Source organism: Drosophila persimilis, unplaced genomic scaffold (genome assembly GCF_003286085.1).
Source record: "Drosophila persimilis strain 14011-0111.01,24,50 unplaced genomic scaffold, DperRS2 tig00000191-arrow-pilon, whole genome shotgun sequence".
Lineage (NCBI taxonomy): Eukaryota > Metazoa > Arthropoda > Insecta > Diptera > Drosophilidae > Drosophila > Drosophila persimilis.
Window position 1 is genome coordinate 9,815,694 of NW_020825298.1, and position 26,637 is coordinate 9,842,330.

Sequence of the window (26,637 nt, forward strand, 5' to 3'; positions counted from 1 at the left end):
TGAACTCTTTTCCACACCACCAGCATTTGGTAAAGTTCTAGGCGCGTTTTTTTTAACGTGGTATCCCCAGTAGGCCTACTCCACAGTTCTACGAAATCTCAATTGTGTCCATATGTGTGAATAGAATGCTTCCGATCTGTTATAAAAATTAAAAACAGATAATTGTGTACATTTCTGGGTTGTTTTCTGAGTTAAGATGCCGTAAACCGATTACTTAATTACTGTATCCCTCAGATGCCTTGTGTCGTTGTGTGATCCTTTGTTCCATCCATAGCTGAACACCTTTCGTGTTGCTTGTCGGTTACATTTTCCGTCGATCCATCCCTCGATAAATGTTCTATGTATGTATATGAACTCGCCATCGCATAATGTGTAAGGATGCTCCGAAGTGTATTGGTTTGTTGTTGCCTGGGTGCATCGCTTTTATCCTAAAAATGAAAAGCAGGAAATTAGGTGTACATTTTAATGTATGAATGAAAATTATTTTTTTTGCGGATTCCTGAGGTAAGACACTGAAACTGAACAATTACCAATCGCTGCCTGCCTTGAGAGGTATCAAGCCGGTACAGAATTACTTCTCTTCGGTGGTACCGTACATATGTACGAGTATATGTGTTCAATACGTATGACCTATGTATTGTCTACTGGAACTGGTCGTTTGCAACGTGGTGTCTAAAAAAAGGTCAATTTATAAAAAAAAAAAAAAAATATTTACAAATACAAACTAAGCTTACATTTATGCCTTTTTTTTTGTTTTTTTTTTGTTTTTTTTTGTTTTTTTTTGTTTTTTTTTTTTTTTTTTTTTTTTTTTTTTTTTCTTTTTTTTTTTTTTTTTTTTTTTTTTACACTTTATACTTAAATCTAAAAACACTTTTTGCTTAAAATTAGTTGAAAACAGAAAATTTAGATTTTTATGTGTTGCCTGGATGGTGCCTATTTATATACTGATATTTTCCAGTAGTCTACAACGTATCACAAATTGACAACTGGGGTTTCATCGGGCATGGACTACTGGGTTTACTTTTTTGTCGAAAATATGTGGCTTTAGTTTTGTGAGAAAAGTATGCCGAGTGCTTCATGCTACATAAGCTCTTCCACTGTTTTTCGAGGAAGACAATCCGCGGGGTCCTCCAATGGATTGCGAAATATGGATTTTGGTCCAGAAATATATCCGCCTTGCACTGTTAATAAAAAGTTCTCTAAGAAAAACTCGCATGTTTTTGGTTCGCTTGGTTGAGTTTACATTTGAGTTTCGTTTTCTGTATAAATATTCCCGTTTTGTCGGCCCTCGTCCGACCTGATTAGGAAGTGTTACTGATATAATATCATCCAACAAATCTGGATTCTCCGAAAATTGGTGCAGACGTCGACCAGTAATCGAAATGGAAGGGAATGGTATTTGTTAGACCAGTAAACAGGTGGTTCAAATGAGAGTTATACTGGGCGAGAATTCTTCTTTCAAGTGGAATATCTAATTGTTGTGGGATCAGGATTCCCCGAAGCTAATCGAGTTGTCATTCTGATTATTCCGCAGCGGGTTCTGATGAAACTGTTGATCAGACCTCAACGAACGATTAGATATCATTAATGATACTCGTAACGGCAATTGGCCAAGGGAGTGATTTGATCAATTGAAAGGGAGGGATGCCTTTTTCCAGTCAGTCGAGTGGTCATCGTTATGCGGTAAAAATAGCCAATATCAGAACACTTCAGAGCAGAGCACGCCCCAAACCATATAGATATCAAATTAATTTCGTCACACAATCTAATCGGGCTGCTGGCCAGACCTAATATGATCTTGAGTAGGTGCCATTATCGTTAGTTAATCAATACCCAATGCCTCGAATTTCCCTATCGAGACAATTAACCAACTTTTATAGGCCCTTAACGATTGGATGTTTTCGGATCCCGAATGGAAAAGTCACGGTTACCTGGACTATTTCCAGAACATGGCGAATATCGAGCGAGGAATCTTGCCCAGAAGTCAACAATAGTCCTCCGATATTCGAGGTCCTCCACTCATCCCCACAGAGGCTGACAGGCAGACAAACAGAAAGACAGGCCTGAGATGACGGAAGTGCGACGTCGGGGCTCGGCTCCCCCACCGGGACACTACCTGTGCGGATTGGCCAACTGGCACCCGGCCTGGCTGCAGAAGTACGCCACCACGAAGATGTTCATGGGTGTCTACGGACTGCTAGGCACCATCCAAGCTATGTCTTACATGTATTTTATTGTTACACTGACCACGCTGGAGAAACGCTTCAAAATACCGAGCCAGACTACAGGTTCGAAGTCCTCCAGAAGAAGAACTACCCTTAAGTGGGCATACTGAATACTTTACTTGATTTTACAGGAATCATACTCAGTGGCAATGAGATCTCACAGATAATGTTGTCCCTCATCTTATCGTACATTGGCGGACAGCGTAATCGTCCGCGCTGGATTGCCTGGGGCATTGTCTTCTGCGGCCTGTCCTGCTACATTCTCGTCCTGCCACATTTCATCTATGGCGCTGGCCAGGATGTCTTGCAGTTCACCAAGGAGTACCAGGATAGCCTAATTAATAGCACATCGGATTCTGGTATTCCCCTCCCAGTGAGTGCCCAGTAAATACCGCTCTCCCTATATAGACTATATTGTTTCTTCAACTCCACCAGAATGTCACATCAACGCAGAGCGAGCAACTGTGTGGCGTTGGAAAAAAGGAGGAGGGCTGCGATGACCTCTTCACTTATGTGCCCCTGGTCTTGATCTTCCTCTCGCAGTTCGTCCTGGGCGTGGGCAATACCCTGTACTACTCCCTTGGCCAGACCTATCTGGATGATAACACCAAGAAGACAAACACCCCGCTGATGCTCGCGGTAGCCATGTCTCTGAGAATGATTGGTCCAGTCGTTGGCTTCTTCTTTGGTGGGTAAACTTCGTGATTAACGAGCTTATGATACTGATTCCCTGTGGCTCCTATCCTAGGTTATATCTCCCTAAACACCTTCATTGACCCCACGAAGACCCCGCTGATTGACAGCAAGGATCCGCGCTGGTTGGGAGCTTGGTGGCTCGGCTGGGTCATATTGGGCACTTTGATGTGTCTCTTCTCGGGTTTGATCGGACTCTTTCCCAAGCAGCTGCCGAAGGTTAACGATCCCATCAAGCACAACTCCCACCTGCCTCTGGCCATGCGCCACGAGGAGCTCAAGCGCGAGGAGAATCTCTCGCTGAGCAGTCGCTTCTCCTCGAATGCCGCCTTGGACAACATTGGAGCCGGGGCCGGTGCGAATGCGGATCTGCCCAAGCTGAAAGACTTTCCCCGTGCCCTGATGCGACTGTTGCGCAACAAGCTCCTGATCTTCAACATCACCTCGGCTGTCTTCTATATCCTCGGTGCCTCCGGCTTCATGACTTTCCTCACCAAATACATGGAAGTGCAGTTCCACAAGAACTCACAGAGTGCCACCATTGTGAGTCGATTAATGTCTGTAAAAATATTGAATGAATTCCAAGGTCCAAGTTCGTTTTAGGTGGTGGGTCCTGTGTCCATTCTGGGCATGGTCGTTGGCCTAATTGGCTCTGGCCTTGTTCTGTCAAAGAAGAAGCCTGCAGTCAGCAAGGTGCTTATGTGGAACGTGATCGTGGGATGTGTCTACATCATGGGACAGATATCCTATGCCTTCCTCTACTGCCCAGACACCTTTTCCATGACTCATGTGGGCGGGTAAAACTGATAGTCCTGAATCTCATTGCCTATTCTAATGAATTTCGACCGACATGCCATGCGGGCTGTCAGGGCTACAACGCCGAGTCGAAGCTCTACGAGAACTGCAGTTGTCTGGCAGAAGCTGGTGTAGTGCAGCCCAACGCCGCTCAGAGGCTGCTGAAACTACCACTCAACCTCCACAACTGGACGAAACCACGGACTTCACGCTCAGTGGCAGTGGTTATTCGGCCGGGGATCTGCATGCAAGGCTGCAACTGGAGCTTCTGGGTGTTCTCCATAACCTCGATGATCGTCAATTGGTTTGGGTCCTCTGGCCGTGTGGGAAATGTGCTGGTCAACTACCGGGCGGTGGAGTCTGGGGACAAGTCCTTTGCCCAGGGATTGGCACTGATGATGATCAGTATGTTTGCCTTGATTCCGGGTCCGATTATATTCGGGCGCCTCATCGATTCCACGTGTCTGGTGTGGACGAAGACCTGCAACGGCAATGGCAATTGCCAGCTGTACGATCAGACGCGGTTCCGGTACTCCATCAACTTTTTATCCTGCTGTAAGATCACCAGGGGCTCCCCGTTCTCAGGAACCAAACCAATCTAATTTCCTTCTCTTTGGACAGTACTCACCTTCATTGGAATGTTATTTGATTACCTGGTCTGGTACTACGGCCGGGACCTGGATATCTATGGTGACAAGGAGGCTAAGCAGGTGGAGCGGGCCAACAGGAAGGACCAGCCCATTACTCCCCTCCTGGCCAAGAAATCCGAGAGGATCCAAGAGGAATACTAAAGCTAGAGCCAATGCGTGATACTCAATTCTGAGGAATAGGGTCCTATAGGACAGGCGAGACCGAGATCCTAACATGAAACGAAAGGTAGAAGAAATTTTTAGAGTAAGTATCGGTAGAGCGAGATCCGGCAATGCCATAATTCCACCGCCATATGTACAAACCTCTCGCTGTCGTCTAGGATATTATCCATTTTGTTTATTTTCGTGTTTAATTTTTCATGTTTTTTCTACTCATTTAAGAAACACTACACCGTGAATAGCTTTATAATAAATGAAAATGAATTTATATTTACATAATATAATTTAATCAAAAAAGACAAAAAGTGTTTCTAAAATGCAAGACTCGACATTATGTTTATAAACCGATTTATTTTGAAACCTAACGCGGCTTGGAATGAATCGTTTCGCCACGTAGACATTGACCACTTCTAGCTTTACTAATGGAGAAGACTTTCGCCTGGAATATGCTGCACTAATCCAGTAACAGTAATCTATATGACTGGCTAGCTTCCGGCGGCACAGCACGTAGGAGCATCGGAAAATAGATGAACTCTTTTCCACACCACCAGCATTTGGTAAAGTTCTAGGCGCGTTTTTTTTAACGTGGTATCCCCAGTAGGCCTACTCCACAGTTCTACGAAATCTCAATTGTGTCCATATGTGTGAATAGAATGCTTCCGATCTGTTATAAAAATTAAAAACAGATAATTGTGTACATTTCTGGGTTGTTTTCTTAGTTAAGATGCCGTAAACCGATTACTTAATTACTGTATCCCTTAGATGCCTTGTGTCGTATGATCCTTTGTTCCATCCATAGCTGAACACCTTTCGTGTTGCTTGTCGGTTACATTTTCCGTCGATCCATCCCTCGATAAATGTTCTATGTATGTATATGAACTCGCCATCGCATAATGTGTAAGGATGCTCCGAAGTGTATTGGTTTGTTGTTGCCTGGGTGATAGCGAGAAAGTCTGAATTGTGTCCCGATGTGCATCGCTTTTATCCTAAAAATGAAAAGCAGGAAATTAGGTGTACATTTCAGAATGAAAATTATTTTTTTTGCGGATTCCTGAGGTAAGACACTGAAACTGAACAATTACCAATTACTTCTCTTCGGTGGTACCGAGTACGAGTACGAGTACGAGTACGAGTATATGTGTTCAATACGTATGACCCATGTATTGTCTACTGGAACTGGTCGTTTGCAACGTGGTGTCTAAAAAAAGGTCAATTTATAAAAAAAAAAAAAAAATATTTACAAACACAAACTAAGCTTACATTTATGCCTTTTTTTTTGTTTTTTTTTTTTTCCTTTTTTTCGTTTTTTTTTTTTTTTTTTTTTTTTTTACTTTTTTTTTTTTTTTTTTTTTTTTTACACTTTATACTTAAATCTAAAAACACTTTTTGCTTAAAATTAGTTGAAAACAGAAAATTTAGATTTTTATGTGTTGCCTGGATGGTGCCTATTTATATACTGATATTTTCCAGTAGTCTACAACGTATCACAAATTGACAACTGGGGTTTCATCGGGCATGGACTACTGGGTTTACTTTTTTGTCGAAAATATGTGGCTTTAGTTTTGTGAGAAAAGTATGCCGAGTGCTTCATGCTACATAAGCTCTTCCACTGTTTTTCGAGGAAGACAATCCGCGGGGTCCTCCAATGGATTGCGAAATATGGATTTTGGTCCAGAAATATATCCCCCTTGCACTGTTAATAAAAAGTTCTCTAAGAAAAACACGCATGTTTTTGGTTCGCTTGGTTTTTCATCTTTTTTTGTTGTAATTTTTTTCACGTTTTATTAATAAAAAAATGTTCAAATGTATGCGGTTGTTTTTTTCAATTCATTTCATACGTATTTGTATAATAATAATACATTTGAGTTTCGTTTTCTGTATAAATATTCCCGTTTTGTCTATATATTTCTATTATTTCGATCGCTTCTATTCCCTTACTTAGTGTTCGAGCCACCGTTCTGTTATCAGTGGCTGGCTGTCTATGTGTGTTGTGTGAAACATTGTTAAATAAGTTCTCGCGTGGTCAACAATTATATCGCACTTATTTTATTAATATATAATTAATTAAATATCCCTCGGTTTTCGATTCTTAGGAGGAGGCTGGGGAAAGCGTTAAAAGCAGGTCTATTCCATCGTTAAGTACGAGTAAGAGTATGCTCTCGAATTTAAATATTTCTCAGTTAATTGGATTAACTTAGACGAAGGGCGACTGTTCAACGACTGTTTAATGATATTATTATATAAATTTATTAATCATTTACTTGTTTGTTTCAATGGCAACAACTTTTTATTTAAACGTTCATGCTGTTAACAAAGGCGGGGGAGCTAGGGCAAGCCATACATACTTTTTGAATGTAAGTTTTGGTTAGACAAAACGAGGACAAAACTCTGAACAATGTGTGAATATTTTTTGAAACCGCCTTGGTCCTGGTTCTGGTCCTGTATGGGTAAATAATATGTAAAATCATAGGTAAATTCAATGAAGAACTGACATCAAAACCTCGTTCGTTTTTTTTTTCTGCTTGATAGCAAAAAGGCATTTTTATTTTCCTTCATAATGGGGCTTTCGTATTTCGTGGTATTTGCACGATTTCTTCAATTTACTAAATTATAAAAAATCAAAAATTCGTTTGTAGTAGTAAAACAAATTTGGGGTGTTTAAAGGGAATATATAGTAAAGTAAGTAATGAAGTAATCAAATTAACAATTACATTTTTACGTAATGGATTATGTTCGCGTACAGTTTCGGTTTCTGCTTCGTGTTGTTTTAGGTTATAATGATTTCAAACAATCTATCATTTGAGCTTACGAATCAAACTAACTTTGCAAAGATCTTGGGGCTTAAACTTAAATTAAAGCCTTTAGTTATATATGTATTTGTAAAAAAATATAATAGGGGAAGTAATCGTAAACGATTTTGCGGGACTATTTAACAAATTTGCAATTCAAAGGCTCATACAAAGGGGAAATCTATGGGAATGGGGGATGGGGAACCGTGGCGGAGACCGGTTCGGATATATTTCTTACTTTTCGCTTGTATAAATATAAAAATTGGGTAGCTTGCAGCTTTTAGTTCTTTAGTTTTTAAAAAATGTCACGACTTGCGCGTGATTTAGGCATGTACGTGTACGTTATATAATGCTTACAGTTTATACAAAAGTAATAGACCAAAATAAAAACGACGGCGGCTCGACTTATTCTCAATATACTCGTACGTATAGTTGAGAGTATGGCCTTAACAAACGCAAATTGTAATAAGAACCTATTTATGCATTATCATACGTAATCAATTATCATCATCGGCATCGTCATCATCTCTGATGCGTTTATATATATATACATATGTATATATATATATGCATATATATGTGTTATTTTTGTGTATATATATAAATAGTACATCTTGTTTTGCAATGGTCTTGCTACCGATTTTCTGTTAGTTGCACACAATATAGTTTATGTTTCGTATATAATGCATTTCTGTTTCGATCTCTGAATGGGAGAGTCATTGTCCGCTTGTCCCAGCTGGGTGTCTTTCCGGGTTGTAAATGAACTTTCCGTTTTCCCGCTCATATAATGCACATTAAAACGGGCTCTGGTAACGGATTCAATTCAGCGATTGATGTCGTTTGCTATATATAACCTTCCTCTAATCAATATATAATCAGTTGCTATTGCTGTTAATGTAAAAGAACAGTATGTGGTGTATGGGGGTGTACTGCCTGGGTTTTTGTAAAATATGAAGAAAGCGTGGCGTTTTTGTTGTCTCTCGTCTCGCGTGCAATGCATTTCTCAAAGTCGCAGTGAAAGGCGGGCGCTAGAATGTAGCTCGGCTCAATTTATTCGACCACCTTCAGTACCTTGCCAATGGCAATGGTTTTGTCTGAAAGAGAGAAAGCATTATTAAAGAAATTTGCACTTATTTTCTCCCTGCAAAAAACTCACTTTCATCTCTTAGCGTGAAGCGGCCCATTTGTGGGAAGAGCTTAAACTGTTCAAGGCAAATCATTCCGGAGCATTCGATTCGCATAATTGCAACCTGATCCTGCTTAACGAACCGTGGACGTGTTTTTGATTTGTCACCAGACTTTTTGTCGACCAAACAGATGAGGGCCTATTGAAATGTATGCATGAATTGTGTCAGAACATATGGGGCCTGAACAGGATATAAGGAGACGCACCTTTACTGTGACCTCTTCGGCAGCGCAGTGTATGTGCATGACGGCCGAGTAACCCGCACAGATAATTGATTTATGTTCTAATATAACGACCTGAGCATCAAAGATTTTTCCCGTCTTAATGGGATTAGTGGCATCGCAGAGTACAAAACCAGGCGAGACATCCTCTTCCTCGATGCCCTACAGAACAAATCACATGTTAATATACAAATATTTAAACCTAAAAAATCTGAGGATTCACTCACTTTCAGCTTGATCTTGACATTCTCGCCGGGACCAACAGATGTGACTTCAAAGTCGTCGGAGAACAGTTGATCTACGGCCACTTGTGTCTGCAAAAGAAGAATCATTAAAAATTGAGTTAAAGCCAATAGGTAAGTCGATTACATACCCTGTTTGGCATCACCAGCAAATTTTGACCCTTTCGCGCCATTCCGGACTCCACTTTGCCCATCACGACTGTTCCCATATCCTTGTATTTATCGACAATGGGCATGATGAAGGGCCCGTCAGACTTGCGATTGAGTGAGGGCAGTTCGTCGATGAATGGTATGAACGCGGGCCCTCTGTACCATTGACAGATGGACTCTGGAATTTGATCCTTTAGGCCGTAGCCGCTGAGGCCGGAGCAAGGCATAAAGGTAAGATCCTTGGCTGGATTGAAGCCCAGCTTCTTGAGGTATGGTAGTATCTTGTCTTTGCATTCGTTGTACCGCGTCTGATCCCAACTGACTGTGGGATCGTCCATTTTGTTAACCAGCACGACCAGATGCTTAACGCCCGCTGTCTTGGCCAACATAGCGTGCTCTCGGGTCTGCCCGCCTCGATCAAATCCCGTCTCGAATTCACCCTTTCTCGCCGATATGACCAGAACAGCCAGATCTGCTTGTGCCGCTCCGCCAATCATGTTGGGCACAAAGCTCTTGTGGCCTGGGGCATCGAGGATGGTGAAGTGCTTGCGGTCCGTCTCGAAGAAGGCTCGTCCCACCTCCACGGTCTTCCCCTTGTCACGCTCCTCTTGGTTTGTGTCCAGCGCCCAGGAGAGGTACCAGCTCTCTCGCGACTTTTCACGTGCTTCCCGCTCGTACTTCTCCAGCGTCCGCTTGTCCACCATTCCTGTGAGCGACATGATCTGTCCACCAATTGTTGATTTTCCAGCATCTATTCATGGGCCAAGAAACGAGAAATGTTAGCAGGGGTTTTTGCACAAATAAATCGGATCCGCTTACCAACATGACCAATGAACACAACGTTCACGTGCTCCCGCTTGCTTCTGTTCTCCTCGACTTTGACGATCTTCTTTTTTGACACCTTCGGCGTAGCCTCGCCCTCAACAAACTCATCTTCGGCCTCTTCGTCTTCAGGAGTTATGACTGTATCGTCATCTACATCCCAACTATCAGCGGGATCAGTTTCTAATTGAATAGAAAACATCAGTTAGATTTGTAGAAATACGTGCGGATCGCTTGTTTATATAATGTTTATGGGATATTCTTTGGACTCCTTTCGATCGAAGGTTAAGTTATATGTATTATGAGACGACTTGTTCATGTAATTGTTGGGTTAACCTGACAAAGAAATGCTAATCGCTTGGCACCCAGATGAGTCACGTGTCACATAGTGCTAAATGCAAGATTTGCTTGCGATCCAAATCAGTTTCAAGAGGTTGCTATGGGCCAGGAGAAGTTTACTTGCTTTCACTGGTAGAAGATTTTTTAGCTGGATCCGGATGTCTCTTTCCGTGTCCACAGTTACTACTAACTTTTCTTCGAATATTTCTTTGAGCAAGTGCTCTGGTTGACGCCGCCGTTTTGTTTAATCATTATTACATCAGAGAAAACAAACTGTTCCCCAAAAGGTGAGTAATTTTGTCGCGTGGCTTCTGATCGCGCTGAAGTGTAAGAGTCAACAGGCAGGCACTACTACTACTCGGACCGCTCTGTTCAGTGTGACTGCCACCGCACTGAAATCAAGTTCAAAGCGGTTTGAACCGCAGGGGAGCTGCAATAAGTGCCCCATTCAGGCCAAAACAGCCGCCACAGCGATAACGTGGAAGGCGAAACAACATTAGCAGCCGCTCCACGCACCAAACGAAGCAGCTTGGAAGCAAAAGCTGCAGCGTAAACGTGTCAAAACACATGAGAGACATGGCTAAACACATGTGTGTATGCGTGTGTGTGTAGGTGTGCGTGTGTGTTGGTGTATGAAGCAAATAGCCAAATAAACGCATGCACAAAACGTAACAGACGTAAAAATGACAGCGGTGAATGGCAAATATGTGGAACAGCTGCTTGTGTCGGCGTCGCCGGGTGAAATCCAAATGTGAAAGGTATATAGAGATGAGCAGCCGTTGAGGCACATACTTAACATCCTGTTACTGCGAACTGCGATTTTGCAGGATTTTGAAGGAAACTATATTTCTTGAATTTCACTATAAACGAATCACCTGGTTCTATATAAATTTGTTGACTGGTTTTCAATAGGAACTGTTTACTAATCTAGTTTTTGAACTATTTTGCTTGGGTGTGTGTTTCACAATCTGCTGCAAACCTGCGATTAGTCACAGGAGAATCATTTGCTCATCTCTGATATGAGACTTTAGTGGCGACACGACGGCGTGAAAACGCCTGCCGCGACTAAAAACTGTTTCTATGCATGAAAATTGCGGTTTACAGTCGTGGAAATACAAAAAATACACACAAATGCAGCAGCGAAAGCAGCACATGCGACTGTCACTATTGCCGACGCTGCACACCGCACATTGAGGTTATGTGTTGGAGGCGATAATAACCTAGCAATTGCAGACTTTTCCTTTTCTTTACTGACATCAGGGTCGGGGGAAGTGGGCGGGGAGCAGGTAAACTCGGCCAACAACAATGGCAAGCGACTTGTCTTTGTTACATATACAAATGCAGGCGTCAATGTGACGTCACAGATGAAAAGTTCAATGCGCCAAAGCAGTTAGAAAGCTGCCGCCCCCACCTCCACCTCCCTGGGGATACTCTTAGGCTATTTACCATTGTTTGCGATTTTGTCTGTCGCACTGAGGTTCTCGATTGGTCCCGCTGCCGCCGTCGAAGGCGTGGTTGCCGGCGAGCCCGGAGCGGGCGAGGCTGAGTTGGAGGCGGCGGCCGACGAGGATCCCGCTTGTGCCTCCGCAGGTCCCGCTGCTGATGCTGTCGCTACTGCTCCGGCCGCTACCAAGGCATTTGTTGATCCCCCGCTGCCGGTGGAGTCCGGAGTTGTGGCTGGTGTGGCTGATCCCGACCCTGAGCCAGCTCCAGGTGGCTGGGTGTCCGCTGGCGGCGGCGCTTCTCCCTCTGCTTGCGCCGATACTACAGCCGCCGTGCTGGCAGGGCCGCCGTAGCTGAAGCTCGGCACGAACTCCACTGCGTTCACGTTCAGCGTGGAGAATTTTGTGGACAGATCCGAGTTTTCTTGAGCGGCCATGGTTCCTGCTTTCAAATATGCCCAATGAAAAATCTCGCACTTTTTTCACGCGACACACTTTCGCCCTCCTTCAACTTCTGCTTCTTCTTCACGCTGCGTCCACTCACAAACACACGCGGTTGGGAATGGCACAAAAACACACGCCTTTCGTTGATTCGCGAGCAGAGAGGCGGGGGGCCTAAGCCAGACTATAAAGCTAGAATAAATAACTACAAATAACTTTGTTGTCTTGATAGAAACTAATTAACTTTTTTGCACGATAGTTCCAGGACTGACCACTTTCTGTTGGCGACAGAAAGAGTAGCTTTTCTTTCAATCTAACCTTTGTCTGCAGGCCGTGTGTACCGGTTCGGGTAAGAGATTCTTTTGTCGTGTCCAGGCGTAATTTGAATACCTGTCAAGTAAATAGATTCCTGTGATTGTAATATCTTTTATTATTACACGTTTGAAGCGCCACGCATGGAGACAAAGATTGATTATCATCGATATTATTTGGTATCGATATGCCACAGTTCGCAGGCACAAGCTCACCAGCTTCATAAAGTGTAATGGTCTTATAATACTAAACATGAGTAATTGTCGAAGGCTTGCAGTAAGAGCTTTTAGTCAATGGTTATACTTTTCAAATGTAAGTTGGCAAATGCAACCTTAATTAAGGGTCATCTCAGATATAAAAGATGTCATGAGACCATTGTAGTGACGAATTCAAATTGAATATCGCACAAAAATATCGACGTGTTTTTCAACCACCTTGTACAATAATGATATATGCAAGTACATTCAAAAGTTGCGGGTGTAAAACAAGGAGGGGTGTATAAATGAAACAACAGAATAATAATGTCAATCCAACATCTATGTACATTATTTCGCCAGTCCAAAAAACTTCACCTCACAAATACATTTATTCTCAAACATAAAAATATGTATCGATGTTTTATTTACGTTAAATCGGTATATAATGGTATATTTTATCAATTTCATCAATCTATTAAATATCATTTTCAACGGTATGTAGAAATTCAATAAAAGCAAGTGTTTAGAATAGGCCAGTCAAGTAAAAAATTGATTCGTCAATCGTATAAAATTATGGGGGCATGGCTAAATGTTCTATATAGTTTGTATTAATCCACGGAATATCAAAAACGAGGAATAACTTGAATTCGTCAGTATATTTACGGTATATTTTTCAAATGAGATGGTATATTTCTGAGAGTTGGGCGGTATATTTTATGTGACCGCGGTCACACTGTGGGACGCCATTTTCTCAATGAAAAAATTGTGAACAGGCTGTCAGACGCGTTTACATATTTGGAATATTTCTAATTTTATAAGTGATCCTATTAATCTAAACAATAATGAGCAACGGCGGCAGTGCTGGGGGACTGGGCGGCACCCGTCCTCCACCACGCATCGATGGCATGGTGTCACTGAAGGCAAGTACAAAAATAAATAATTCGCCGCGAACAAAATGGCGGCCGGCTGCGTCAGACCAGACAACGTTGTCCGGGTTATCTAACCTCTCACTTTTTGCATATAAAAATAATTGGTATTTAATATTTTCAGGTCGACAATCTCACATATCGCACGACTCCAGAGGACTTGCGTCGCGTCTTTGAGCGTTGCGGAGAAGTCGGTGATATTTACATACCGCGCGACCGCTACACACGTGAGAGCCGAGGCTTTGCTTTCGTGCGGTAAGTTTTCCCATACGGAGAAAGGGGCTTTCTCTTTAAAATAACGGCGGTTATCTTCTTGCATTTCTTGCTACAAAATAACATATGCACATTACCCTTTATGTTCGTATTCCAAGCAATATGAGATGCCAGATAAAATGTGTTCTCTTGCAACTGTTGCCTACCAAAACCCTGCTAGCCAACATACTGCGAATGCTACAATAAATTTTATCAATAGGTTTCATTCGATATCATCTCTGCATTATCCGCTGTCCTTGAAAATGTTTCAGCTTCCATTCTGGACATTTTCTTCAGCCAAAATGCCAGAAAAACTGTGTTCTCTTGCAACTGTTGCCTACCAAAACCCTGCTAGCCAACATACTGCGAATGCCACAAGAACTCCTGTCTATATCCTTCATCCGATATCATCTCTGCATTATCCGCTGTCCTTGAAAATGTTTCAGCTTCCATTCTGGACATTTTCTTCAGCCAAAATGCCAGAAAAACTGTGTTCTCTTGCAACTGTTGCCTACCAAAACCCTGCTAGCCAACATACTGCGAATGCCACAACCCAGCTGGATTTATGTCTAAACGAATAGATATATGTGATCATATCTAATATTTAAATTTCTCCCATCTGCAGGTTCTATGACAAACGTGATGCTGAGGACGCACTGGAGGCAATGGATGGTCGCATGTTAGATGGCAGGGAGCTCCGTGTCCAGATGGCTCGTTATGGCCGTCCCTCGTCGCCCACTCGTAGCAACGGTCGTCGTGGCGGAGGGTCTGGTGGTGGTGGCGGAGGAGGTGGTGCTGGCGGTGGTGGTGGAGGCGGTCGTCGTCGCTCGCGTTCCCGTTCACCTATGCGCCGCCGTTCGCGTAGTCCACGTCGTCGCTCTTACTCGCCGCGGTCGCGCTCTCAGTCGGCGGCCAGCCATTCGCCGGAGCGTCGCACCAAGTTCTCGCGCAGTCCAGTGCGCGGCGAAAGTCGTAATGGGATCGGAGCATCCGCCTTAGCTGTTGGAGCCTCCAGAAGTCGTAGTCGCTCTTAATTATCCACGTTCCAATTGGTGCGAGGTGAGTGCGAAATGGCTTTAATGGATGGAATTTATCTTTAATCCGTATTCATCTTTGTTTTGCAGTTTTTTACTCGCTCACAAGACAGAGATCCCGATCATGGATCTTGCTCCACATCCTGTCATGCTGTACCAGAACAGCAGGTATACAAACAAAAAATTGAACAGTCTTACACATTACACAACTATTTATAGAAAACGTATTTTAAGTTTTGGCAAGGAAAACAATTAGAGAACACGCACTATAATGTTCAGGATGAGATCCCCACCTCACCAGGTGGGCTCCCGATACGTTTGTTCTTAATGCGCCCATCCCATACCGCAAGAGAGGTGTTCTAGGGATTTTGATATACTTGGTAGCATTTAGTTATTTTTGGCAATTGGCCAATTGTGTAGTGCTTCATTAACAAGACAAAATAAAACTCAAAATAACTCGGCTACGAAATTCCCGGAAGTAAAATACAAAAAAAGATAATGAGACAAGAGAATGAATGAATATTAAAGGAGAAACAGTTTGATCCCTCTCTCTGTTTGTTTCGTTCCGTTCCGTTTGTATTGCTCGTTTCGTTCGTTCGTTCTTTGTTTAAATTTAACAAACAAAACTTATTAACCAGCTTCTCCCACTCATTCTACACATTTATTATATATGCAGGCAAATTGGTGTGTGGCAGTGTTGCGGTTGAAAGATAATGTTATGGTTATTGCGAGGGAGGAGAGGAGAGATCAGATCAGCAGAGAGGCATCAGAGCATCTTCTTCTTCCCCCGTCCAGCGCTAGCAGAGACAACACGACACGAGAGCGGACATCGCGTAGCTGTTGCTGTTGCTGCTGCCGTTGCCGTTGGCGTTTCCTGTCAGCCGCTGTCGCCGCCCCGCCTCCGCTGCTGCTACCGCTGTTGCTGTTGCTGCTGCTGCTGCTGCACTCGAGATCCAGAGCAGAGTGGGAGAAAAAGGGATATATAGACTATTTCTTTGGCTGTTTGCCGTTTCCCGGTTCCGGTTTCCTGTTACTTCACTTCTCTCGTCCCGTCGTTTGTTGCTGGTTGCTGGTTGGCGTTGTTGGTGTTTTCCTGTCTGGTGTTGCCGCTTGGCGTTTGGTGGGCGTCCATTTTAAGTTTAGGCGAAAACATTTCCAGCAAAACTACCACGGAATCGCAATGGACTCTGCAAATACAGGAATCCCTAAACCACCTTCTGTGGCCTGGACTTCTCGGATCTTGTAGATCAGCGCGGTAAGTGCCTAACATAACGAAAACTAATATTTAAACTTATGTTGCAGCTTAAAAAAATAATGAATAAAAACGAATTCATCTATCCCTACTGTTTTTTTCTTTTGGAAAGAGAGTAAACTTGTTTTAAACGATTTTGAATTGAATTGAGGCTGAAGATTAATCAAAACTACAAGTATTGCAGTGGGCGGGAATGACTATATTTGCACATTAATTACAAGCATTCGTTCCAATAAATTAACCTGACTTTCGTCTTTTAATCCATTTAAAATTATTAGTTCAATCATCATTTTAACTAACGGTTCAGGTTTTGTGATGTAGCTGTTCTTTTTTTTTTTTTAATTTTCATTGTTATCAGATAAGGTGCGAGGAGTCCAAGTGACTGCTCATCCAGGAAGAAGCGTTCATCTAGAGCATCTGATTTTTGCGTCCGCTGAGGTGGCATCATGAACAGTTGCAGTTTCAGCTGTTGACGGCGACGATATACCTTGCATGTCCTCGCTGGCATCACTTACGGAGTTGGGTCTAACTTCCGACGAGTTTCTCGCGGATTGCAGACGGAAGCACTTTAAGGCTTCCCTTGCGACCACATATGGTTCTACTGTTGCTACTCCTCCGACTCAAAAACCAATCAAACCATCTACTCCATCTGCTCCTCCGATCCCATAGTCACCTGGCTGCAGACCAAGTGGACCAACATTGTGATCAGTGGGCACGTCGTCTGGTCTGGCGCACCGGGAACATACTGCAACCCACAATCAAAAGCAAACGGAAGAAAGACGCTGCGAGACTGTAAATTTTCATGTAATAAATATTCATCGCAATGCGACGAAGTAGGCATTTCTCACCGCCTGGCCCCACCGCGTGTCACGACCCGTTTCCAACGGCCTCGAGCAGGGCAGGCGGGTGTTTTATTGACCTAACATTTGGCAGGGCAACCGAGAGGCACATCAGAGATTCAGTCTACAAGCTGCTCTGCTTTGTTCCTTGTTACATACTATATATATCAGTTCAAAATTCAGTTGATAAAAAGAAAAATAATTATTCTAGCATCATGATAAAGTACACGAAGGTGCAGCTGCGCAATGACTCGTACGAGCCGGATCTGCGCTCGGAGGGCACCTATATCTGCCAGTTTCCAAAACCCCCACCGCCGCCGCCCTTTGGCGACACGGGCACCTGGCATGGACATCTGGAGCCCCATGAGCGTCTGTTCTACCACCAGACAATGAACTCGGTGCGCTACAGCAAGCGTTATCGTGGTAACCCGAACATACCCAAGGATTCGCTGGACTTTCAGCTGCAATCACGCTACGATCATAGCCGGGAGTGCTTCCCGGAGAAGGTGGACTCGGTGCTGCAGCGCGAGACGTGCACGGCGATCTGTAGTTGGTCAGCGCCTGGCGGGGCAAAGGAGGTCGGTGCCAAGTATCAGACATTTAGGGTTTTGCGCAATACGCGCTTTATTCGCCGGAAACAAGACGACGCTTTGGGTCATCCGCTTCGCATTGGTAAGTGTCCGCGCTATATTCTCATAAACTAAATAATTCGTGTCTTCCTTTACAGGCGGCTGCAAGGAGAAGATTCATCCGCATAGCGTCAAGCTCATCTGCAGCGGCGTTCACAATCAATTGGTCAACAATGGCTTCTCACGCCAGACCTCCGATGGCAACTTCTTCCGTTATTAGCTCCTCCTCCTTCAATCAAAAGGGGGAGGCAAGAATTGTGTTGTATAACTTTATTGAAAATTAAATTTTGACAAGGAAGCAGCCCCATAAAGCAACGTCACGCAGTCGCTTCGTCCAGCTTGGGCTGCTTGGGGAGATGTGCCTCTGCCACCTCCTCATCTGCTTCCACCTGTTCCCCCTCTTGTGGCCCCACTACCTCCTGTGACGTTTTATGGCGCTGCTTCTTGTTCTGGTTGCGATAGCTTTTTGGCAGTTTATTTTCTCCAATCCTGAAAAAGCAGAGAATAAGTCTACAATATATTCGAAGAGCTTTAGAGTGATGGGCTTACATGATGGTAGCCCTTGTGCCCGGGCCCCAGTGTGGCGCGGGGTTGGTTTGGAAGCGTGAGAGCGCCGAGCGGCGACTCTTTGGATTGGCCGCGGCATGCAGCTCGTCGAACTCGTAATCCCTGGAGCAGGGCTGCGACAGTATGGCCTGCAAGGGAGTACCTGGAATCATCCTTTCCGGACGCACTGGATGTCGCTTGCTCCAGCAGCGTAGAATGTCCCACAGAACGGATGGTGGGGCATCTGTTTTCAGCGAGTTCTTCGAAGCATGTGAGTAGGACACACGATAGCCGGCATGCAAAAGGGCGGATCTGAACTTCAGCATGGGCACAATCTCCAGCTTTAACACGGAGCACAGCTTGTCGGGTGTGTAGTATAGTGGGACATCGGACAGTTCTTCCTGAACCACGGATAGGACGCCCACGATGCGTCGTTGTGTGCCGAGCGCACTTAGGGGTGTCTCCCGCACTGCATCGAGCAAGTCCTTAACAAAGTCCGGGTTGTGTAGGGGTGCGGACCAGATTGGGCCGCCCAGGTGGTGCCTGTGGCCGCAGTGCTCGCATTGGGAGTTCACCGCCGGACCCGTTGGGATGCCATACTTAAGCTGCTGGGGATTGCCGACCGTGGGATTTGGTTTGGTGATGCCCAGGGGCTGGAGCGTGTACGTATCGCAGCCTGTGCACTGATACAGCCAGGACTGTTTGCTCATGGACAGCTTGCACTGCGCCTGGCCCACATGCACACGCACGAAGATACGCACGTAGAAGTCCGCCGAGACGCTCAGCAGTGGCTCAATGTACTTGCCATGCCTGTTCGCATGACTCTCTATGCAGTGCAGCAGGATACGCAGGGCCATCTCGTGGCAGCACTTCATCCGGAGTGGCACCGATCCGTACTTCACGTAGCAGGCCTCCGGTGCGTTGCCGGCTAACACAGCCATGTCGGTGGCCGTGACCAGGAGCAGGCCACCATCTACCAGGCACTGCATGGCGCCGTCTAGAAAGCGATTCGGACAGCCGTAGGGATCGAGATCAACGGCATCGAAGCGTTTCTCCTGAGCGGTGGACAGATACATCAGCGTCCTGCAATGGAATTACGATTATTACAGAAGGTTGGCAGACTCTGATTCCCTTGGTTCTTACATGGCATCCGCATGGCTGGCCTCGATCAGCGACTCCACTTTGTTGTGCTGAACATTGGCGTTGATGGACTGGACGGCCTGACGCGACAGATCGTTGGCCACTATCTGACGGACGCCGGCTATCTCCTGGGCATATCGTATACTGCGCAGTCCCGTCGCAGCCAAAGCCTCCAGAATCCGCAATCCATCGGCGTACTGTGTGCCTGCCACGTACGTTACGGGCGTAGGAATCGGCGAAGTAGCCTCCTCCTCGCCGTGCACCGGATTGCGTTGCTTTTTAAGCGCCTTCTCGCATCGCTCCTTGGACAGACGCTGCTGGTAGACGTTCAGAACGGCGATGCTCAGGTCTCGATTGAATTCCTGCACCGGATTGTAAAAGACATTGCCGCCAGACACGATCTCGGCATGGCGCTCGCGGATAACGTGCTCATTGGGATTCTTCGGAACGGCATCTTGCAATGGGACATGTTTTCCCTCAACAACCTGATGCTTTTCTTCGTCAATTTCCATTTGTTCATCCACGTGTGGCGGATTTATCGTTAAAATACCGTCTGACCCTCAGAAATATACCGAAATATACCGTTTAATTTTAAAAATATACTGACGAATTAAAGGGATACTTTACATATTCTTCGATTTTGAGGTGCGCGCCAAATAGAAATTGTTTGAAAGTGAATGAACCAACCAAAAGCCCTCGCAAAGTGACAGTTTTTAAATAAATCGGGTATAGGGTATACCCTATTCATAAATATGCAGTTCACAGTTAACAAATATGTAGTTACCGTGTCGTTACCATGTTAAAAAAGGGACATTTATCGCGACCTACTTTGTTTAAATCTAATTTTCAAAACCGATGTCACAGCTCCCCATAGAGATTACGAATAGTTGAATCCTTCTGAATCCTACCACGGATAAGCGGCCCGAGGCTTAAATCATCACTTTTCCGTATCTTTCGCCGCTCTGGTAATTTGAGGTGCTGCCGAATCGTTACTGCATCCACGATCGCGTGCATCGCGCCAGCAGTTTGTTGTTTGGTACCCCTATTGATCTTTTCCATTGAATATTTTTTCTTGGTTCTTCCTTTATAGCTACAAACTGCTATGCCGCGATCCCCTACTCTTACCCCGCCAGGTAAAGTTATGAAACTATTATTTATTCATTTACTTTATTTATCTCTTCGCTTTATTTTAGCAGTTCCGTCCCTCCGGTGGCCAGGAATACCTTTTGCCGACCATCGTTTACCAGAGACTTCAAACTTCTGCTATTCCGGTTCATTTGAGCGAGTGTGCGCTAGATGACGGCTGTCCACTCCAGGCGCCCGACCGGCTGACATCGCGAACTTCCCGCCGGATTCTGCACGCGGGGCCACGATGCCATGATGCCACGATGCTCCTCTCGGGACATGATTCTGCGCGCAAGGCTGTGGTCTTTGGCCTGTGTGACCTTTGAGTCCAGCCATTGCCATGGTCCTCTTCCTTGCGTCCCACGGTACCTACTCCGCGGGTGATTCCTCCGAAGCTCCTCGTCCGTTCTGGAGTTCCAAGGGATATGTTCCTGGCTGGATTGTGGCAACCACTGGCTGTCTTGCTGCTGGCCATAGACATTATGTCGCTGCTATATCGCTATGGGCTTCAGCTTCGAGACGCGTAAGTAAATCAGTATATAATTGTATATACATATATATTAAAATATATCTTCCTTCATAGAGGACTTATTTCCCCACGCAAGACCGAATCCCAGTCAGACAGAATCGTAATCCAGCAGGACAGCCGCCGCATCTTTTGACTTGGCCATCGACAACTATCTCAAGGACTTTGGCCATGGCAACCAAGGAGCAGCTGCGCTGTCTACTAGACTCTAGATAGATCTCGTTGTTGTTAGGTTTAAGGATACATACATATGTACCTCTATACATTTAGATAGTAGATATATGTAAATGTAATCCACTTGTTTATTTATTTATACTAAGTTAAGTTATGATGAATAAAACTATTGAATAATCATCCTTGCTGTATCCTGTATCGGGGAAACTATCCCAACTACAAAAAGGGGTGGCCTGCCCATATCGGTTCACAAATAACGGAGAAAGCTAAGTATTTTTGATTGGGAAAAATGTCCTTGATCCTTGATAAGGACTCCATAAAATCAGGGACGATTTTCCGATCACAGGAAGCCGTCGCACGTCCCGATCGGGCCACAAAAAGCCGAGAAAACTTAATATACGTTGTTGGAGTCCTTACGGAAGGATCAAGGACATTTTTCTGATCACGGGGGGCCACAAATAACGGAGAAAGCAAGTATATTTGTCTGGAGAAAATATCCTTGATCGTTGGTCCTTGAAAAGGACTTCATAAAATCAGGGACATTTTTCCCAGCACGGGAAGCCGTCGCATGTCCCGATCGGGCCTCAAATAACGGAGAAAACAAAACTGGCTTGTAGCTGGCTTAACTCGCCAGAATCTGGATGGGATACCAGGCGAACATAATCGGTAGCAAGCAACTGCAGCAATTGCAAAAAAAATCGCAGCATACTTTAGGGGGCTCAACATTTTTAAAAAAAATTCATCGACCTTCTGCTGATTTCTGTTTGCCTGGTACTCCATCCAGATTTTGGCCATTTCACGCGAGTTTTTTCTTTGTACGGTGGCGCCCGCATTGGGGATTTCTTGAACTACATTTTTAAGGCCAGTTACAAGCCAGTTTTGTTTTCTCCGTTATTTGAGGCCCGATCAGGACATGCGACGGCTTCCCGTGCTGGGAAAAATGTCCCTGATCTTATGAAGTCCTTTTCAAGGACCAACGATCAAGGATATTTTCTCCAGACAAATATACTTGCTTTCTCCGTTATTTGTGGCCCGATCGGGACGTGCGACGGCCCCCCGTGATCAGAAAAATGTCCTTGATCCTTCCGTAAGGACTCCAAACACGTATATTAAGTTTTCTCGGCTTTTTGTGGCCCGATCGAGACGTGCGACGGCTTCCTGTGATCGGAAAATCGTCCCTGATTTTATGGAGTCCTTATCAAGGATCAAGGACATTTTGCCCAATCAAAAATACTTAGCTTTCTCCGTTATTTGTGAACCGATATGGGCAGGCCACCCCTTTTTGTAGTTGGGATAGTTTCCCCGATACAGGATACAGCAAGGATGATTATTCAATAGTTTTATTCATCATAACTTAACTTAGTATAAATAAATAAACAAGTGGATTACATTTACATATATCTACTATCTAAATGTATAGAGGTACATATGTATGTATCCTTAAACCTAACAACAACGAGATCTATCTAGAGTCTAGTAGACAGCGCAGCTGCTCCTTGGTTGCCATGGCCAAAGTCCTTGAGATAGTTGTCGATGGCCAAGTCAAAAGATGCGGCGGCTGTCCTGCTGGATTACGATTCTGTCTGACTGGGATTCGGTCTTGCGTGGGGAAATAAGTCCTCTATGAAGGAAGATATATTTTAATATATATGTATATACAATTATATACTGATTTACTTACGCGTCTCGAAGCTGAAGCCCATAGCGATATAGCAGCGACATAATGTCTATGGCCAGCAGCAAGACAGCCAGTGGTTGCCACAATCCAGCCAGGAACATATCCCTTGGAACTCCAGAACGGACGAGGAGCTTCGGAGGAATCACCCGCGGAGTAGGTACCGTGGGACGCAAGGAAGAGGACCATGGCAATGGCTGGACTCAAAGGTCACACAGGCCAAAGACCACAGCCTTGCGCGCAGAATCATGTCCCGAGAGGAGCATCGTGGCATCATGGCATCGTGGCCCCGCGTGCAGAATCCGGCGGGAAGTTCGCGATGTCAGCCGGTCGGGCGCCTGGAGTGGACAGCCGTCATCTAGCGCACACTCGCTCAAATGAACCGGAATAGCAGAAGTTTGAAGTCTCTGGTAAACGATGGTCGGCAAAAGGTATTCCTGGCCACCGGAGGGACGGAACTGCTAAAATAAAGCGAAGAGATAAATAAAGTAAATGAATAAATAATAGTTTCATAACTTTACCTGGCGGGGTAAGAGTAGGGGATCGCGGCATAGCAGTTTGTAGCTATAAAGGAAGAACCAAGAAAAAATATTCAATGGAAAAGATCAATAGGGGTACAAACAACAAACTGCTGGCGCGATGCACGCGATCCTGGATGCAGTATCGATCCGGCAGCATGGGCAGGTTTTTTGAACTTTTGCTCTCTCAAATCGTACTTCCGTGCATCATTTATTCTAATGGATTGCATTTAAATCCTTTTCGCTCGCTCACTTTCAAACAATTTCTTTTTGGTGCTCAAGTTTGGTGGGACTTTTTGGGATTTTCCCTATGGGATTTTTCCTCGCCACAATGTCCTTTTTCAGCTCAACAATGTCCATACATTTCATACTCACTTACGTTTTTTACGTTGCTGGCAACATTGGCAAGACTCATGTGCCGAGAAATCGAGCGGCATTGTCCCTCAACATGGCGCGGATCTTTATACCCTGGAAATGGATATTATAGAATTCAGAAAATGTTTTTCATCTCAAGTTCCAATATATGTAGAAACTAGTCAGTCTGTATTGAAGCTATTTCAATTATTGCAACTTATTGTCTTCTTTCAGAGACTTAGAATAGGTATCATATCAACCTGAGAAACGGTCTTTATTAATTATATAAAAGAGCTTAAAAACAGCATCCTCCTAATTAACTAATGAAACAGGGAATAAATATGCCCATACTCCGGTTGACTTGCCACTGTTTTTTGTTGACCTTTTTTGTTTAAACCTTTTTTTCGACACAAGACAATAAAAACAAACGTACTTAAAAGGAGATTATGTGGGCAGGGCTTGTGGATCTATCTAGCTAGTAATACTCGACGGAAGATCAAAAAGGAGGAATATGTATAATACAACTTGTAATTCGTCAGTATATTTACGGTATATTTTTAAAATGAGACGGTATATTTTAGAAGATTTCTGAATACATTCTATCGGTGAATCCCACTGGTCACACTGCTATGAGCTAAAAAAGTAAATTTTAGTGATAAAATTGCAATAAAAAAACGAAATAATAGTTAGAATTAAGACAGGAAAGCACTCAATATTTGCTTTACCAAGGCGCGGGTAAATATAACAGAGCAATAACATAGACGAAAAGGAAAACAGAAAAATCCTCAAAATGGTGAGTAATAGTCGAGATATGAACAACACAACAAAAAAGGCCAACAAAAGATCAGTTATTGTGCCTCCGCCCCATAATCAAGACTTTCGCGTACGATATATATATATCACCGATGATGGTAGCTCTCAGTCGAAACGATGCGAGTGCAGCGGTGGTATAGGGGCGGCAGCCTATGACCTAAAAGAATGCCCATATATGGTAGTCGTGGCTGGCTCCTACGTTTACCGGTCGCGTCGCACTCATCCCCACAGGGGATTACGTTTGCGGAGGTTATCAGCATTCGACAATGACTCAATTTTATCGACTCGACTAATTAAGTTTCTCTTTTTCGCGTTTCTTTTGTTTTCTTTAGTCGGAAATGCAAATGGACTGCGCTTTGGATTTGATGCGCCGACTGCCGCCGCAGCAGATTGAGAAGAACCTTATTGACCTGATCGACTTGGCTCCAGATTTGTGTGAGGATCTGCTCTCGTCCGTGGATCAGCCGCTCAAAATAGCCAAAGATAAGGAGCATGGAAAGGACTATCTGCTGTGCGACTACAATCGAGATGGTGACTCCTACCGATCGCCCTGGTCGAATTCCTACTACCCCCCACTGGAGGATGGCCAAATGCCCTCGGAGCGCCTACGTAAACTAGAAATTGAGGCCAACTACGCCTTTGATCAATATCGAGAGATGTACTACGAGGGTGGTGTATCCTCCGTATATCTCTGGGACTTGGATCATGGGTTTGCCGCTGTGATACTCATCAAGAAGGCTGGTGATGGTAGCAAAATGATTCGTGGCTGCTGGGACTCCATACATGTGGTGGAGGTTCAAGAGAAGACCACAGGAAGGACTGCCCACTACAAGCTCACCTCCACGGCCATGCTGTGGCTGCAGACCAACAAGCAGGGATCGGGTACCATGAACTTGGGCGGCTCACTGACACGTCAGACGGAGCAGGACGCCAACGTCACTGACTCGTCGCCGCACATTGCCAACATTGGCAAGATGGTGGAGGAGATGGAAAACAAAATACGAAACACACTCAACGAGATATACTTTGGCAAGACCAAGGACATTGTGAATGGGTTGCGCAGCACACAATCGCTGGCCGATCAACGCCAGCAGGCGGCCATGAAGCAGGACCTGGCCGCGGCAATACTGAGGCGCAACGTCAAGCCCGAATCGAACTGAGAACTGAGCGGCTGAAGGCGGTATCAACACCAGCATTAGGCGTGGCCCAACCGTTCAATGTGGCCTCCTCATAATTCAATTTCAATATACACCTACCATAGCCCGATCTATACGTTACCTTTGAATACTGATTTATGATTGGATGTAAAAATATGTGAATTAGCCCAATTGCTGTACACGAAATATTACCCGAATGCTATACAAACCATAATACACATTTGGGTAATATTTCGTAGATTAGAGTCGTTAAATTCCCTAATACTTACACCCTTTCCAGAACAGATCACTATTTTGGCTGCGTATACTTTGGGCAGCAGAAGCAGACAAACAAACTAAAATATTAAATACGCATTTCTAGGCAGTAAATTTGTTAAATGAGAGAAATTGTTAAACCAGATACATATTAATGTAAATTGCCCGCCCGTTTCACACTGTCTCCCACACCCACACCCACACCCACACCTAGGCTCCCATCCATACAGTATAACATGGTTGTTGCGCTTCACACTTCAGCCAAAACGCCAACTTCGCCGCCCTCAAGACAGTATCTATAAGTATTTGTATCTTATTTGTATAATGCATATTTGTATCGAAGTCGCGGCAAATGGCTCCCAACAATACATTTCATTTGCCAGCAGCCTGTTCTTAACGCTTCCGCGAATAAATCATGTGTTTTATAAATTGTTTTGTGACTTTTTGACTGTGTGTTTCTGTGTGTGTGTGTATTTTAACAATAAGGAGCTCGAAGCATAAATATATTTACTAAACTCGCTATGTATTTGTATTAACTGAGAAAATGCACATTATACCTTACCCTTTCTTTACTTAATATTTTTTAAAGAAACATTTCAAAGGCAAAGGAGAAATTTTATACAGAAAGAAAACAAATAAATATTGAAACATATTTGTCGCCTTATCACTGCTGGATCAGTCATTCTGTCGGGGGGTGGGACTTACCACGAGATAGCCCAGATATGCGCTGCATTCTGATAAGGGCAAAGTGATACAAAC

The 26,637-nt window shown here is 44.3% G+C and overlaps 6 protein-coding genes and 1 long non-coding RNA gene across 8 annotated transcripts; 4 read left to right on the top strand and 3 right to left on the bottom strand.

Moving 5' to 3' along the window:
* Positions 1-59: 59 nt before the first annotated feature.
* Positions 60-653, bottom strand: LOC113565704. Its single transcript, XR_003408731.1, has 3 exons — positions 531-653; positions 215-428; positions 60-136 (listed from the first exon to the last, which is right to left on the bottom strand). It is a non-coding gene; the product is annotated as an uncharacterized LOC113565704 (long non-coding RNA).
* A 1,317-nt stretch (positions 654-1,970) lies between these two features.
* Positions 1,971-4,792, top strand: LOC113565703 (solute carrier organic anion transporter family member 5A1-like). The gene is given in 7 exon segments (XM_026988576.1): positions 1,971-2,288; positions 2,357-2,598; positions 2,661-2,913; positions 2,974-3,461; positions 3,522-3,729; positions 3,732-4,268; positions 4,335-4,792. Coding segments are annotated over 7 exon segments (2,118 nt in total). The 5' UTR covers positions 1,971-2,068; the 3' UTR covers positions 4,505-4,792.
* Positions 4,793-7,170: 2,378 nt separating this feature from the next.
* LOC6589684 (eukaryotic peptide chain release factor GTP-binding subunit ERF3A) lies at positions 7,171-12,553 on the bottom strand. 2 transcript variants are annotated; one of them, XM_002014733.2, is made up of 8 exons: positions 12,473-12,553; positions 11,718-12,346; positions 9,930-10,115; positions 9,092-9,861; positions 8,946-9,032; positions 8,704-8,880; positions 8,468-8,636; positions 7,171-8,405 (listed from the first exon to the last, which is right to left on the bottom strand). In XM_002014733.2, the coding sequence occupies exons 2-8, from the start codon at positions 12,148-12,150 to the stop codon at positions 8,362-8,364; spliced, it is 1,866 nt and encodes a 621-aa protein (XP_002014769.1). In that variant the 5' UTR covers positions 12,151-12,346; positions 12,473-12,553; the 3' UTR covers positions 7,171-8,361. The 2 variants fall into 2 exon arrangements, with proteins under 2 accessions (XP_002014769.1, XP_026844104.1); XM_026988303.1 differs by lacking the exons at positions 11,718-12,346; positions 12,473-12,553 and adding an exon at positions 10,463-10,634.
* An 896-nt stretch (positions 12,554-13,449) lies between these two features.
* Positions 13,450-15,344, top strand: LOC6589683 (serine/arginine-rich splicing factor 2). The gene is made up of 4 exons (XM_002014732.2): positions 13,450-13,583; positions 13,714-13,844; positions 14,467-14,900; positions 14,966-15,344. Exons 1-3 carry the CDS (start codon positions 13,506-13,508, stop codon positions 14,873-14,875), a joined length of 618 nt encoding a protein of 205 aa, XP_002014768.2. The 5' UTR covers positions 13,450-13,505; the 3' UTR covers positions 14,876-14,900; positions 14,966-15,344.
* Positions 15,345-16,390: 1,046 nt separating this feature from the next.
* LOC6589681 lies at positions 16,391-17,821 on the top strand. The gene is made up of 2 exons (XM_002014730.2): positions 16,391-17,638; positions 17,694-17,821. Exons 1-2 carry the CDS (start codon positions 16,951-16,953, stop codon positions 17,813-17,815), a joined length of 810 nt encoding a protein of 269 aa, XP_002014766.2. The 5' UTR covers positions 16,391-16,950; the 3' UTR covers positions 17,816-17,821.
* LOC6589680 (probable tRNA (guanine(26)-N(2))-dimethyltransferase) lies at positions 17,809-19,817 on the bottom strand. Its single transcript, XM_002014729.2, has 3 exons — positions 19,285-19,817; positions 18,145-19,224; positions 17,809-18,084 (listed from the first exon to the last, which is right to left on the bottom strand). Exons 1-3 carry the CDS (start codon positions 19,791-19,793, stop codon positions 17,913-17,915), a joined length of 1,761 nt encoding a protein of 586 aa, XP_002014765.1. The 5' UTR covers positions 19,794-19,817; the 3' UTR covers positions 17,809-17,912.
* Positions 19,818-24,335: 4,518 nt separating this feature from the next.
* On the top strand, positions 24,336-26,400 carry LOC6589155 (F-actin-capping protein subunit beta). The gene is made up of 2 exons (XM_002014726.2): positions 24,336-24,446; positions 24,799-26,400. The coding sequence occupies exons 1-2, from the start codon at positions 24,444-24,446 to the stop codon at positions 25,624-25,626; spliced, it is 831 nt and encodes a 276-aa protein (XP_002014762.1). The 5' UTR covers positions 24,336-24,443; the 3' UTR covers positions 25,627-26,400.
* The last annotated feature ends 237 nt before the right edge of the window (positions 26,401-26,637 follow it).